The sequence below is a fragment of the Chionomys nivalis genome, chromosome 3, assembly GCF_950005125.1.
Source record: "Chionomys nivalis chromosome 3, mChiNiv1.1, whole genome shotgun sequence".
Classification (NCBI taxonomy): domain Eukaryota; kingdom Metazoa; phylum Chordata; class Mammalia; order Rodentia; family Cricetidae; genus Chionomys; species Chionomys nivalis.
The window spans coordinates 46318432-46333865 of NC_080088.1; the positions used below are offsets into that span (position 1 = coordinate 46318432).

General features: G+C 43.6%; 2 protein-coding genes across 4 annotated transcripts in view; one reads left to right on the plus strand and one right to left on the minus strand.

Annotated features, from left to right (window-relative positions):
- The window catches only part of Qtrt2 (queuine tRNA-ribosyltransferase accessory subunit 2), a 28503-nt gene extending 26971 nt beyond the window's left edge, over positions 1–1532 (minus strand). The window contains exons 1-2 of one of the 3 annotated variants that reach the window (XM_057766073.1): positions 1452–1525; positions 1214–1344 (exon numbers count right to left, since the gene is read on the minus strand). The gene's annotated coding sequence lies outside the window, so the exon portion shown is untranslated. Of the gene's footprint in view, positions 1–1213; positions 1345–1451 lie in introns of all 3 variants that reach the window. The other 2 variants (XM_057766074.1, XM_057766075.1) reach the window with 2 other exon arrangements.
- Positions 1533–1572: 40 nt separating this feature from the next.
- Ccdc191 (coiled-coil domain containing 191) overlaps positions 1573–15434 on the plus strand; it is a 69396-nt gene continuing 55534 nt past the window's right edge. Inside the window, exons 1-4 of the mRNA XM_057763982.1 lie at positions 1573–1652; positions 1736–1919; positions 3941–3979; positions 10900–11041. Coding sequence (XP_057619965.1) covers positions 1573–1652; positions 1736–1919; positions 3941–3979; positions 10900–11041 — 445 coding nt within the window. The remainder of the gene's footprint in view (positions 1653–1735; positions 1920–3940; positions 3980–10899; positions 11042–15434) is intronic.

A 15434-nucleotide genomic window follows, 5' to 3' on the forward strand; every position in this document is an offset into this window, starting at 1 on the left:
TTTCCTATCTCTCTCCTCCACCTCTAATCCATTATCCCAGGCTCTATAAGCAATGGTTCTCAACCTGTGGGTTGTGACCCCTGGGGGGGGGCACACAAATGACTCTTTCACAGGGGTTGCCTAAGACCATCAGAAAACACAGATATTTACATTACGATTCATTGAAGTAACAAAATTAGTTACGAAGTAGCAACAAAAAAAATTGATAACTGGGGGTCATCACAACATGGGGAACTGTGTAAGGGTCTCAGCATTAGGAAGGTTGAGAACCACACTGCTCTACAGCGTTTCTAAATGGACACATACTATATTATGGTCACCTCTCTGAACTCTGCATTCCTTTCAGGAAAAAATGAGCACCTCTCCCAAAGAACAGACATGAAACTAACTCTTCCAAATGATCGACTATTGTGACAGAGTAAGGTCTCCATGTCACACACCTGTTCAGCCAACCTTCTTTCCTCTGTTAAGAGGACAGAAGCTAGGATATGGGGGCACGGCCTTCCTTAGCATAGTTCCGATTTAAAGTTTGGTTTACATTTCCTGGTACAATGTCTGCATACACTGATTTTTCAATCATTACCATACTCCCAAAGTGTAGGTTCTATAGGACCCAGCCATGACAAGCTTACCCTGAGGCAATACCTGAGACAACAAACTGAGTCTACCCAGGCACCACCCAGGAACAGATCATCCAAAGGGAATTCCTAACGTTCCAACATCTGTTGGAACACACCCATTGCTTTTCACCAAGACACTGCTAGACGAATGTCAGAATATCAGGGGTCTAAACGTTAGAAATCCCTCACCCCCCTACCACTATAAAAACCCAACTCTCACTGAGCTTGGGGCTCTCCGATCCCTCCAATAGTTGGACACACGGAGAGACCGAGTTTGCAAACTTGTGGAAGAATAAAAGCTCTTTGTTTTTACATACAGGACTCGGTATCCTGGCTTTGGGGGGGGACGGGACTCCATGATCTGGGCATAACAGATACAGTTCCATTTTTGTTAGCTGTAAACTCAATTGCCAACAAGTAGCTGGGTCCAAATCTCCAGTTCTAAATTTCTGACCCGCCTTGAAAGTACATACACCTTCAGTGAACTGTTCCTCACAACATCCAGGCTTGGCTATTGAGGTTCAGTTTTCTCTTAGTTCCGTTAGCCATCACTGGAGCTTTAGACCTTACTGTTTTTATGCCTTCTCAAGTACCTGGTAAATTCAGAAAAACTTCCGGCTGAGCAGCTCACCCTCGGACAGGGACCGGGAGAAAAGAGGCCCCTTTCTCTCTAAGATGTATGTGTCCGGCAATCTCACTGAGGAGACTCTGAGCGGGCGGAAGCCTAGACCAACAGGAAATCAGGAAATAGCAAGGTGGGAGTAAGACGGAAATGTAAGCAAGAAAGTGAGTGCGACTCACACGCTCTCATTAAGGAAAAGAGACACTCACCCGTGGATTACAACACTCCGTACCGCCAGGACCCTTAAACTCCTTGCAGGAGATAACACGTGTTCCGCTCGCACAGCTCGCGGTCCACTGAACCACCGCTTCTGCTGCAGAACCAATCAGGATGTTCTGTGTCATCAGCAAGCGCCAGACACAGGCAAAGGCCCTGCTAAAGCAAACCCAGCGAGACCCACCGATGCCATGGTAACTGGGGCAATGAGAGCTGCGCGCGCAATGCCTCCTGGGAGGAGTAGTTCCAGAATGTCCGACCCCTGTCTAACTGGTAGGTGGTGGAACTACAACTCCCAGCACCACGCAAATGCAGCCTGTGACGAGGAGCAATTGTCATTGTTGTGGCCTAAGTCTAGGCCTGAACTTGAAAATATACTGCTGGCGTCCCAAGAAAGGTCTTCAAAGAAGAAAATGGAGCTGAGTCGCTGGAAACGGCTTTCAAGGAAGCTGAATGCCAAGGTGATCCCAATCGGAAGCTTTGAGAGACACGGGCCGGCCCTAAGCGTCACACTGTCCTGAAAGCCTGCCGCTTCCCTCCCAGCGGTTCCTCACTCTTCCCCCGGGGGCATCCTTACCTGGCCTTGGCTGACCTGAAGCCTGCACAGCTCTGAGAGTGTGGTTCTAAGAGCCTTAGGGTCTGTGTACTCACCACTCTGGTGGGCAAAAACCTGTAAGGATTGTTCGCATCTAAGCGGAGAGCGGTCTACTAGTGCCCATTAGGGTGAGGGAAATTTGCCCCTCATCCTTACCTTCACTAGCAGTTATAGGAAATTTTTTGCACATTTCTTCCCCTCCCTTTCAAATCTTAGGTAAGGAAATTTTGAAAGGAAGAAAACAAATCACATTAAGTTCTCTGCTGTTACCCCTTATATCCCCCCTTCTTCCAGTTTTACATCAGACATCTAAAATGAACCCAGAATTCCAAGTGGTTTTTTCTCAGTTCTTTATCTATATGGTTATTTCTAAATTCCACCAGCGTTCAGCGATAGATCCTTCCTTTATCTGTTACCTCTTCCGTACACTAGCTCCTAAACACACACACACAACACACACACACACTCAAAACCCGACAAAGCCGTTTTAAACTTGGAACAGACGAAAGTGACGTGCAAAGTCACAGCCATACCAAGTGCGCTTTCCAGAATACCTTTTTAACAGTCACAAAAATAAATGCTTTAGTTGTAAATGAGAGCATTGAGATGGAGGGGCATTAGCTTCCAGCTGCAGAGCAGCTTCACCAGCTGTTTTTACCCCTCAGTTACAGTTTCCTGTAAAAAGAAAGACAGTCCTCGAGATGTGTGGCTTCTCTGGGGGCCCAGGACAGCCATTCTTGTGGGCTCTTCTAAATATAGAAACATGTACACAGGGCACCTTCCACTTCGTGAAAATCATGTTCCTGATGCTAGAGGGCAGAGGCCAGAGCATTCGAGAGTGGGAACTGAGGGCGCTTCACCTGCAAAGTAGCAGTTGCGTAATAGTGGCCCAAAATAGCTTCTGAATATAGATTTGATGATGAAAGGTAAAAAATTGGGGACAACTTAGAACTAAAAAAGAGGGATTTTCTTCTTTTTTTGCTGATAGTGCTCATTATTACTGTCTAGAGGATAAAGGAAGTTAAAACACAAGAGCACCTTGAAATTCAGCTGTGTTTGAATAGGATCGGCTCGCTCTTTGTTGCAGTGGCAGTTACTCAGCAGAACAGCTGCCTTATTGTGTGTAAGGTGAGCTGAAGGCGGAGTGTTAGGGAAATGAAGGAGACCATCACGCCTCTCCCACCAACTTCCACGTACCAGTTACTTTGCTGTCCCATCATTTTTCAAATACCTGATTTTTTTCAAAGCAAATAACTCTGTTTGCTCAATGATTATTAGAGAGAGAGAGAATTCTGTAAGCTTCTGGGAGTCACAGAGGATACAGAGGAGGATCCATGAGGCCTGATTTCTTGTTTCAAATTAATATCTCATCTGGGTAGAGATCATTTCCTTCATTATATGCTTGGTACAAGTGTACAAGTTGAGTGATATAATTCTGTTCTACACTCCCACTCCTTTTAGACCAAATGTCATCTCAGTTGTAGGAAGGACGGGAAGGCATCTGGCTACTTGTGCAAAGAGGAAAGAAAGGACCACAGTCTTTAAGCAGAAAATCACCCAGAGAGGGGAATCAACCAGCACTAGTGTGGGTTTCGCGAGGAGTGTTACATGTAGCGTTTCTGCATCTTGACTCTTAGCATTGGAGAACTCAAAAATACAATGCTGATGCCTAGACAATTCAAGGTGGGTTACACAAGAGTAACACAGATGTCCTGGACAGGCTTCCTATTTCTTCTGCCGTGGTCCAGTGTGCTCTCATTGCTAGCTGGTGCCGAACTTGCCAGCGGAAAGTTTGGAGGAAGGGATGAAGGATATGTTTCCTGTTAGTGGGAAGGATGTTGACAAAGTGGTTGCTGCGCATTAATACTTTGTTTCTATTTTCCACAGTCTGCATTTGACACTGACAGTGTGGAACACTGGGTTAAGGTAAGGCTTTTCACAGTCAGAACAGAAAGAGATGCGAGAGTCGGACATAAAGACAGATCTCCAGTGTGCATGTGCATGGCTGTGGTTATTCCCACATGGTTGTGTATGTTACCCCAATTCTATATTTTTAACACCTTTTATTATTCCGTTGGTTTTCATGAGAGAGCTTAAGTATAAATGACGAGAAAACACATAGACTTGCCTTTCATCTGGCATGCCTATCTCATAAAGAGGCCAAAGGAGTAAGAAAAGAAAGGCCTTGGGAGAGAATGCTGTAGCCTTCTTCAGACACGAGGAAGACTATTCTGTAGTTACTTTAATATGGGGACCCATTGGCAAGAGCAACATGGCTATCACCAGAATTCTCTAATGTCTAGAACAATCCAAAAGCGGAGTGAGAGTTTTCATAAAGAGACATGTTCTCCATCTCTGGCGTATTGGAGTACAGTGCTATTTTGTTTGTATTTTAATAAAATACATCTTGCCTGAAGACCACAGGCAAAGCTAAAGCCACTAGAGGCCAGGCGATGGTGGTGCACACCTTTAATCCCAGCACTCAGGAGACAGAGGCAGGTGGATCTCTGTGATTTTGAGGCCAGCCTGGTCTACAGAGCTAGTTTTAGGACATACTCCAAACCTACACAGAGAAACCCTGTCTTGAAAAAAGAATGAGAGGAGAGAGAGGCTTAATCTGCTTAGTCTGCAGTTGCCCTGCCTTGCTAGAGGTAAGATTTCTCTGGTGGCTTGGCTGCTTTGCTTTTCTGGGTTTCGGGTTGAACTCCAATGTCTCACTCTGGCTTGTTATTATTCGTGCTACATTGGAGTAAACTCTGAAATTTCACTTAATGTTCAGCTAATAAAGAATATGTTTGGGCATCCATTGAGAGGGAGTTGGTTTAGATAACTCCCACAGAAACTTATACATGACTTCCTGACCGATGACATCCTCCAGACATGAGATGTTTGTTTTTAATTTAGGTGCTATTTGTATTAACAGTGCCTTTAAAACACTTCAGGGGTGCACCCCTGAGTGCCAGCCTAGCAGTTCGTTGTAATCAGTTTATTTGTGTAGCACATGGTTCAAAATCATGTAATATTTTCCAGAGAATATTCTAAGTTGACAGGCATTGTGGGCATCAGGCAAGACAGATCCTAGCCTACCTGTACTTTGCTTTTAGCTATTTATTCATTTTGTTACTATTTGTTAAGTGCCTACCAAATACAAGCTCAGTGTGTTGAGTACCAGCGCTCAAATGAGACATGGACCAGAGTCTATAGCCCAGCGGTGCCCGAAAAACCTACTTAAAGCTGCTAAAAGACCTAAAGATATAAGGGAAGCATATGGTAGGAGGCATTAATGTCGATGGGGCTAGGGAAGACTTCCTGACCACTGCAGAAGCTCTGTCTCAAAAGACAGCCAAAGTAGATTGCATCATGAGTGCCAACCTCTGGAAGACCGTCACTTAACCTCTAGTAAACCTAGCTTGTCTCTCAATGTCCAGAGTCCCAGTACTGAGTTCCTGCAGGGCTCAATCACACGCCTACTTACCACCTCTTTCAGAGGGGGAGATTTAATGAGAACTCAAGGATAAAATTCCATTTGTCTTGTTTCTATGATTTTTCTCCTTCATATAGCTGTGAGCAATCTGGACTCAGATTTTTATCATTTCCCTAAATCTTCTGCACTGGCTTTTCCTCCATCCTGCCTTCAAATCTCCCATCTTGAAAAATCAATAAGTTCTTTTTGACCCTGCAGTCTTTTCTGATTGCAGAATGATTTTATTTTCTTATCCAGTATCTACAGATATATAGTGTGAGCTCTGGGCTTTTATATTTTCGTTATTCTCTCCTGTCATAATTATTATTGCTTAGTATCTGCTTCTTATTCAGTCAGCAGTAAACACACACACACACACACACACACACACACACACACTCCATTTATTTCACTTTCCATTCCACAAACTGCTACCAGAAATGACTTCCTGATCAAATCCAGTCACGGTTGGCAGCCGTCAAATGTCTCTAGTCTAATTTGATAGCTGTGGCATCTGTTTTAGACACCCTCTAGTCCACTCTCTTTGTTCATTGGACTGTTTTCTCTGGATTCTCCTTTTACCTCTCTGTTTTACCTTTCTGATTTTACTCCATAATATACCACAACTTTGGATATACCCTGGATAGTCGCAGTCTTTGCTCCTAAACCCCCCACATCCACTTGAGTGGCCCACCCTTTCCAACACAGCCAAGAATTCGTTCAGGGGAAAGATGAAGATAGAGAAAGGCCTTTCTTTAGAATAGCAAAGGAAGGTTTCACAGTTGTCTCATGGATTTAGCTGAAGTAAGTAACCGTAATTTTTTTTTATGATACAAAGAAAATTGGTAGATTAAATGGATCCAAGCTTGGGAATCACCACTGCGAAAGTGAAGGGACAGGGATTTGGGAATAAGACAGTAGCTGAATGTCCACATGAGTAGGAAGGAGAAGACGGTACTCCTTGAAGGCCTTGTATATGGAGGAAAGAATGAAAGACTTATTGGGTCCAATTTCAGCACTGAGGAATGAAACATGGAAACAGGATGACGATGGTGGCGGGGTGGTTAACAGCGTTTGTTTGGTTCAGTAATGAAACATCCTGTCTGCATGGTTCAGGTTAAGTGGGCTGCCAAAGCAGAATTGTGGGAGGTGCTGTGGTCCAGCAGACCTTGAGACTGAAATGTTGATGAGCAACCACAGAGATGGAGAAATTGTGTGGAATCGAGCAGGTGCCCTAGCATTAAATGTGGTGGTACTCTGTGATTTATAATTCGTCTTTAGCCTGGCTGGCTCATCTTACTCCAGTACATCCTCCTGCTTGACTGACCTTCCTAAACATGCGTTCTATGTGCTGTCAGATACTGTCTCCACCAGGTGGGCATCTGAGGTCCTCTGTCAACCAGACTGTATCAGTTTATCTGAAACAGCCCGTGTACTGGCACTCTGGATCCCTCCTCTTCCCCAGGTCTTTCTCCTTCCCCTCCATCAATCAGGTCCTCCCTCTGCTTTGTTATTTGCTGATACCTCAGTCTGGAATGTCTGTTACCTCTGAGACATGATCTAGATCCTCTCCGTACAACTCAGCTTCAGTTACCCCACACCCTAACCCCGTCCTCGAATAGTTTCCTTTAGAATTATGGTATGTACACATTTATTAATAAAACATAAAATACTTGATTTTATAAAGAGTGACTTTTAAAAGAACTGGCACTTTCAAAACTATATAAAACATAGGCAGATGAGGATATGTTAAGCTCCTGTTTGTATCATCTGGTCTTAAGAAAATGAAATAGTATTTTGTAAAGGAACTTTTATGGAACATAGCTTTTAACTAATATCCTTCTTTTTAGGGCTGGAAAGATGGTTCAGTCGTTTAAGTGTTTGTCTTATAAGCATGGGACCCTGAGTTAGGTTGCCAGAATCCATGTAAAAGACCAGAAGTGGTGGTGGTGTAATTCCAGCTAGGGAAGCAGAGACAGGTGGATCCCAGGGGCACCCATCCAGCAGAGCCTAATTGGTGGCTCTAATCCAGTGAATGAAGAACAGTATCCAAGGTTGTCCTCTGTCCTGCACATAGGTGCACACACACCTACACTTGCGCACACAGAGCCTATTTTCAGATCACCCTGTCTTATTTGAACTTTCTAATAACGAACAATTTGTGTCTGTCTCCCTTAGTATTCACTGGGTCGCTGGGGACAGAACTAGTCTCCCACCGGGACATGCTGAAAGGGCAGGGGTAAGTGGACACAAACGGATGAAATGTGCTCCAGACCCCTCTTAGCTCTTATGCATTCATTCTGGGGTAAAAAGTTAATATTTAAGACAGAGTACTTAAAACACTATTCCAATCCTTAGTGTTGTCTAGTGAGTATTTTAAATGCTTCTTTAAAACATTTCTTTTTACTGAGTTGCCATTTCCAGACCCTTTTCGAAGTATCAAGACTAGTTTTTCTCCTATTTCCCGATCTCACTACTAGCTTCTAATAAGAACCTGGAGAGATGGCTCATGGGGTGAAGAAGGCACTTGCCGCCAAGCCCTAACCACCTGGGTTTGATTCCTGGGACCCCATTGTGAGAACTGACTTGCGCAAGTTATTCTTTGCCATCCATCCACACATAAATAGAAATGAAATGTATGTAATAAAGTTTTCTCAAAAAGCTATGCAAATTTCAATGAAATGGCATGTCATTTGATTATCTCTTGGATTCATAGTCTAGAGAATTAAATCAAGTCTACAAATCTCTTATTTCTTCTTCTTTTATAGGTGTTTGTTTAAAAATTAAAGTTAATAACTTTATCTGTGTTTCTTTTGCATGAGTGCATTTGCAAGCATAAACAGTATATATAAAGTCATTTTTCTGCTGAGCCGTGGTGGCGCACACCTTTAATCCCAGCACTCTGGAGGCAGAGGCAGGCAGATCTTTGTAAGTTCAAGGCCAGCTTGGTCTACAGAGCAAGTTCCAGGACTGGCTCCATAGCTCCTGGGAAACCCTGTCTGAAAAAAAAAACGTCATTTTTCTTAGAAGTTAAGGGTAGGCCTATGTCAATATAATCATAATTAATGCCATAACATAAATCCAGATAACCCATGGCCTCTGAGAATTAGCATGGGGGAGCAGTCTCTATAGTGTGGCCTGGTGTCATCCAACTCAGCTCTGATGAGATCATGTTATTCTGTCTTATAGCACTCCTGTGACCACTTCCTGTGCCCAGATTTTATCTTTGACTTTTAAACTTTACTTCTGCCGGGCGGTGGTGGCGCACACCTTTAATCCCAGCACTTGGGAGGCAGAGGCAGGAGGATCTCTGTGAGTTCGAGGCGAGCCTGGTCTACAAGAGCTAGTTCCAGGACAGGAACCAAAACCACAGAGAAACGCTGTCTCGAAAAACAAATAAAACAAAAAAAATAAACTTTACTTCTCTGCTGACATCCAAAACCTGACACAGGCAACACAAGAATTAGATAGCTCATCCTATAGCAAGTTTTTGCAAAGTTGTCACCAAGCTTTCTACCAAGGGCACGAGGCAGAGTCATTTCAAAATAGGTCAGGAGCACTATAAACACAGTAGCGCAGCATCTTTGAGTAAATTGCTAAGCCACCTCTTCCTTTACTAAGTATTTCCTGGACACTGACCAAGTCCCAGCAAGACTCTGGTTGCTAGGGCTTCCGTGTGAAGAGGAACAATCCTGATGATGCTCTGTTTGGAGGCTGCTCGAGAGAGAGAGAGAGAGAGAGAGAGAGAGAGAGAGAGAGAGAGAGAGAGAGAGAGAGAGAGAGAGAGAGAGAGAACTGTAAAGAGATAAAGACTCAGAGTCAGAGGAGAAGAGAAGCCTGCGGAGAAGGTGCCTCTGGAGCAAATACTGCAGGGATGTGGGGATTGGTGGGAGAGAGTGCAGACAGAGAGGTGGTCATTTCTGAGGCCTGACGTGTGACACCACTGCAGTATAGTATTGAAAGTGGAGCTACAAAGGGGTCAGTATGGTTGACTCAAAGGTGAGCTGGTGAGATGCAGAGCCCACAAAGGGGTAGGGGCTCAGGACGTTGAAGCACACTGTAAGGACTTGTCCTAGTGCTAATGGAAATATTGAAGCATTTTGTGATATGGCTTTCATGTGAAAGCAGCCAGTTGCTGCTGTAAAGACTGTTGCAGAAAAGCCGTTAGGAAACTGTCACTCCTCGATGGAGCTGAGAGCTGTGGAGGTGCTGTGAAGGAGCAGTTTGTAAATGTGAAAATATTTCAAACATGTATGAGGAGGGAGGGAAGGAAGGAGAGAGGAAGAGCAAGGAAGAGAGAGAAATGGGCAGAGAGATGAAGAGAGAGAAAGAGAGAGAGGGGGAAAAAGAGAGGCAGAGAGACTGACTTCAGGTTAAGGAAGACTCCAAAGTTTTCGCCTGAAGAACTGATCATGAGTTGTCATTTGCCAGTGCCAGTCTGAAGAGTGTGTGCTCAAGAAGAACTCGAGAATGCAGCTCTGTGCGGACACAGATGCAGGCTTTGCCTATGAAGTAAAATGTTCCTTGCTCTGTCCAAAGTCATGATGCTTTGCTCAGCTCCTCATTCCCTTACCCGATCCCATGTATCTGGTCATGCTTTTATTAAACCCTTGTTGAGTTAGAACAGTCTGGATGACTACAGTGGTGCCTGTCTATCTCAGTTTTATTGAACCTGTGGCTTGCCTAATACACAGTGGCGGCCCCTTTTAGCTATAGTAATTTGAGGATTCAGTCTGTGGTTCCTGTTTACGAGTCCCAGTGGCACAGAAATTGATATCAGATGTTTGCTCGGAATTAAGTATTCAGGTTTCAGGATCCCATTGCCTATGCCTTAAACAAAAGTTACCCAAAGGGGGCCAAAAAGGTAATAGGAATGTGATCAAAGTATGTTACGTATGTATAAATGTGTCATAATGAAACCACTATTTTGGACAATTAATACATGCTAATAAAAATAAAATTTATTTATTGTGCACGTGTGTGTAGGCAGATGTACATGTGTGTGTGTGTGTGTGTAGGTATACACATGCAATGGTACATGTGTGAAGGTCGGTTCTCTCCTGCCACCTTGTGGGGCCTGGGGATGAAGCTCAGGTTGTTGCCTGCACGCTAGCACCTCTCATCAGCCCTGTTTTCCACTTACCTAAGCCTAAACGACATTCTTGTAAACACCAGGAATGCTGGCTAGAACTTGATGAACTGCTGCATTTAAGTCAACATTACAGACAAAACTAAAATACTGCCTAGTGTTCCAACAAAAATGGGAAAATTAAAGAATCATACTAGCTTCTAGAAAAGCAGCTTCTCAAATTCTTTAGCCCTAAACAAGGTTACTATCATTTAATGGGTTTATTTCTTTCCCTTTTTTCCTGTTATTTTTAAGAGAGTGGAGAAATCATCGGAATTTGCCCTTTCAAATGAATATTTTACCAGAAATGCAGATTTATCTGGAATGCTTTGGCGACACGCAGTAGATCTGGGGACATGTGAGCAAGCAGAGTATCATGATGACGTCTATGAAGAAGGTGAGGGGATGCATTTGCTGGTGTGACGTTAGCAGTTCTTAGAGCATAGCTCGGCACTCACTGAAAACATGGATTCTTAGAGCATAGCTCGGCACTCACTGAAAACATGCATTCTTAGAGCATAGCTCGGCACTCACTGAAAACATGCATTCTTAGAGCATAGCTCGGCACTCACTGAAAAACATGGAGTGAAAGCTGCTCTCACTGCATTCTTAGCTCCTAACCTTTGTTTCTCTACTGCCCTGAAGCTGATTCTGGAGTTAGCTCTATTACTATATGTAAGACACTCTCTCTCTCTCTCTCTCTCTCTCTCTCTCTCTCTCTCTCTCTCTCTCTCTCTCTCTCTCTCTCTGTGCTCTCTGTGTCTGTCTGTCTGTCTGTCTGCCCACATACTGGTGTCTGCATGTTTATGAAGATGCCAGAGGAAACCAGAGCATCAGGTTCCCTAGAGCTGGAGACCCAGGTGGTTGTGAGCTGCCTGGTATGGGTGCTAGGAAGTGAGCTTGGATCCCTTGCAAGAGCAATCTATACTTCTCTTAGCCATCTCTCCAGCCCCACAAGGCTGTATTTAAAGCCCACTTTGTTTTCTAAATCTGTAGCAGCCACTGGCAGAGGTAGTTTGATATGCTAGTTAACTTGTGAGTGGTGTAAGGTGTTGGTCCTATGGCACAGATGGTAGCATGTTAATTTAATCTGGTTTTCTACTGGTGAATAGACGTCAAGTTTATAAACCAGTTTAATTCCTTGTAAAGAGGCTCTAAAACTATTTTAACTTTCTTGTCTCCTCAAAGTTCCCTTCATTTGGGGAAGGGAACTTCAGCATTTTGATTACTGAGTTACTGAAGAACTAAGTACCACCTAGGGATTCAAGGGACTGGGTGGAACCTGCAAAGGAGACTGGAAGGAGAGTCTCCAGGGAAGGGGGATGTCAGAGTTCTGTGCCCTGCAAGCCAGCTTCTGTTTGGATTTACATCCCCAATTATTTCATTTATCTCTTCATTTATTCAATGCATGCATATTGAAGTCTTTCTCCACTACATTAGGCACTAGAAGTTTTGATTATGAACAAGGAAAGTAAAGCTGTGCTTTCATGGAGTAAGTGCTCTAGTGTAGGAATGAAGAGAATTAAAAGCAAATTATCAGGTAGTAGTCTATTCAAAGCATCCCAGATAGAGGGCAAGGGGGTGTCAAGAGCTTAAAGTACAGACAAGCTTGGAGTACATGAGGAGCTGAAGGAAAGCCCTTGAGACTGGTGCTTCCAGTAGACATGAGCATAAAGGAATGAGCAGGAGACACATCACATAGGTCATGATAAGTCTGGGAAAGAACTTAGATTTTATTCTGATTTTAATAGGATGGGACAGAAGTATAAGGGGCCTGTGATTTATAGGGAAGCTGTTGGAGGGGTTTGGGTGAAAAGATGATGTGGAATGTTTTCCTGTATGCTATGAATATGTGCTGCTCTCATTGCTTGATAAATAAAGTTGCTTTGGCCTATAGCAAGGCAGGATGGGGTAGGTAGAAAATCCAAGTGGAGATAGAGAAGGACAGAATCTGGGAGATGCTGCCAGCCAGCTGCAAGGAAGCAAGATACCTAGAAAATGAGGTAACAAGTGACAAGCTACATAGCAAAGCACAGATAAGAAATATGGGTTAAATTAAATGTAAGAGCTAGCTAGGAATAAGCCTGAGCAATCGGCCCAACTTTTATAACTAATATAAGCCTTTGAGTGTTTATTTGGAAATTGGCAGGCAGGAGAGAAACCTCCATTTACAAAAAGTGATAATGACTAGTCTCAAGTAGTTGGTAATTCCAGTAGTAGAGGAGATCTATGCTCTAAGAGTCTTGCTCACCCCACCTTCCACCCAGTAACCATACACGATACACTTTAAGAGCCCTCAGAAACCTTACAGTTGAAGGAAATATTGTCTTACTCCATTCCCCAAGCTCTCTAGCCCGTGGACTTTTTTTGGTAGGGAGAGGTATTTTATGCCCATAACACCTACTGTCCCGAGAAACTACTAGGCCATACCAGCCTGTGCTGTTTTATGGGCTGAGCACGCTTTACAAAGGTTGTTTTTGTTCTTTTCTCATTAGCTCCATTAATATTCTACCATAACTAGTGCTGTGGGGAGCATACTGTGAAAATCTGCTTTTCTACTCACCCTCCCCAACCAGCGTAAGGAACTGCATAGTATAACGTCCAAAGGAAGTGCTCACTACAGTAAGTGGCGTTAGTAGGCACAGTTGTTTTACATTCTAATTATGCAATAAAGTGCAACTTGTTGTACATGGGTTAATAATTGTCAGCTCCCTTTCTCTGCCTTCTTCTAGCATATTTGTTATACTTCTTGTCTACTGTTGTCCTCCCCAGGTACCTTCCAGGACCCTCAGTGGATGCCTGGGACTGTAGATAATGCCAAGCCGAGGTACCTTCCAGGACCCTCAGTGGATGCCTGGGACTGTAGATAATGCCAAGCCGAGGTACCTTCCAGGACCCTCAGTGGATGCCTGGGACTGTAGATAATGCCAAGCCGAGGTACCTTCCAGGACCCTCAGTGGATGCCTGGGACTGTAGATAATGCCAAGCCGAGGTACCTTCCAGGACCCTCAGTGGATGCCTGGGACTGTAGATAATGCCAAGCCGAGGTACCTTCCAGGACCCTCAGTGGATGCCTGACATTGTAGATAATGCCAAGCCCTAGAGTTGTTTCATATACGTACATAGTCATGGTAAAATTTACTTCATAAATTAATCACAATAAGAGATTGATAACAAAATAATAAAACCAAACAGTTATAATAAGCACTAGACTTATGAGCATATCATCTCTCTTCAACTATCTTCTTATACTGTACTCCCCACTGTTCTTGTGATGATGTGTTGACATGGTACCTGAGCGGCGTGATGAGGTGAGGTGAATGGCCAAAGCATTAGGCTGTTATTTGAGGGTTCCTTGGAACACTGTCACTACGTTATCGCGACAGGCAATCAGTCTAACAAATGAGGTGACAACTAATCCGTTTTAACTGACAGCAGAGAGTGTGACTGGTGTGGATGCCGGACAAAGGAACGACTCACATCCCAGGTGGAATGGCATAAAACAGCTTACTTTACTGCGCTAGTATGATGGTTGTGGACTTTAGTTGACTTAGGTAACTAAAACAGATAAAGGGCCACTATTATCATTTGTTTTCTTCTATTTTATCCATACTAAACATTTTTTACATCCGTTATTATATAGAAATGCCTAATTACATCAGAACTATGAGATAAGTAATGGCAGTGGAGACGTTTTCCTCCTTTGAAATGCCCATGCCCTAGACTGGGGAAGAGCTTTTTGATAATGATAAAAATGATAAAGATAATGTAAAATAGTGTGAACATTTTCTCCTGCATCTACATGTAATTTTCTTTGTTTCATTTACTTTTTGTTTGTTTTTTTTATTTTTGCATGAGTTTATGAGTACCACATGGCATGTGACTACCAGCAGAGGCCAGGTCTGTCTCCTGGAACTGGAGTTACAGATGGTTGCGAGCAGACATGTAGTCCTGAGAACTGACCCAGATCCTCTGTGACAGCAGCAAGTTCTCGTGACCACTGAGCCAATCCTGCAGCCCCCTGCGAAGATTTTCATAAAGCCACCGAAATGGGAGCTGGCTTTCAACACACGACACTCTGACTTTCCTTTGAGCTCAGGGTCTCTCCTCGCTGTTCAGCTTCCCTAGTTCTACCTTACCTCCTCAACTTCTAAAATGTTGATTTTTCCTGGGTTTTCAGCTTTTTTAGCTCTTCTCTATCTCCTTTCTTCATCTGGTAATACCATCCTGTTCTGAGACTTCAGACACCATCTGTATGCTTACTACTCTTATCGGTTCTTCAGTTTGGACCCATTCCATGAAATCTCAAGTATTGCCACCAGTATCAACTTGACCTTCCAGTTTGGTTCTCTCATGAACATTTCACACCTGATAGCACAAAGTCTTCCCCCAAACCTGCTGCTTCTTTGTCCTTCACGCTTCTCAGTAAATGCATCTCTATTCTTCCAGTTAAGCTAAGCACTCTGAAGATTTCTTTTCCTTCATTCCCTGTTTATCAATAAATCATGTCAACTTCATCTCAATATTTTCTAGACTGTAGCCAGGTTCAATTGCTCTACTGTGAGATCAAACCATTATCACCTCTTTACAGTCTATAGTATTCATCTCCTTAGTTAGCATCTTCTTTGCTTACCCCGTATAGTCTATTTTAACAGAGAAGTCAAAGAGATCCTCTGAAAATACATTGCTTCTTGCCCTGGAAAGATTCCTAGCACCCAGATGACAGCTGAGAACCTTCTGTAGCTCTAGCTCTGGGGCATCTGATTCCCAGCACCCGAATGACAGCTGAC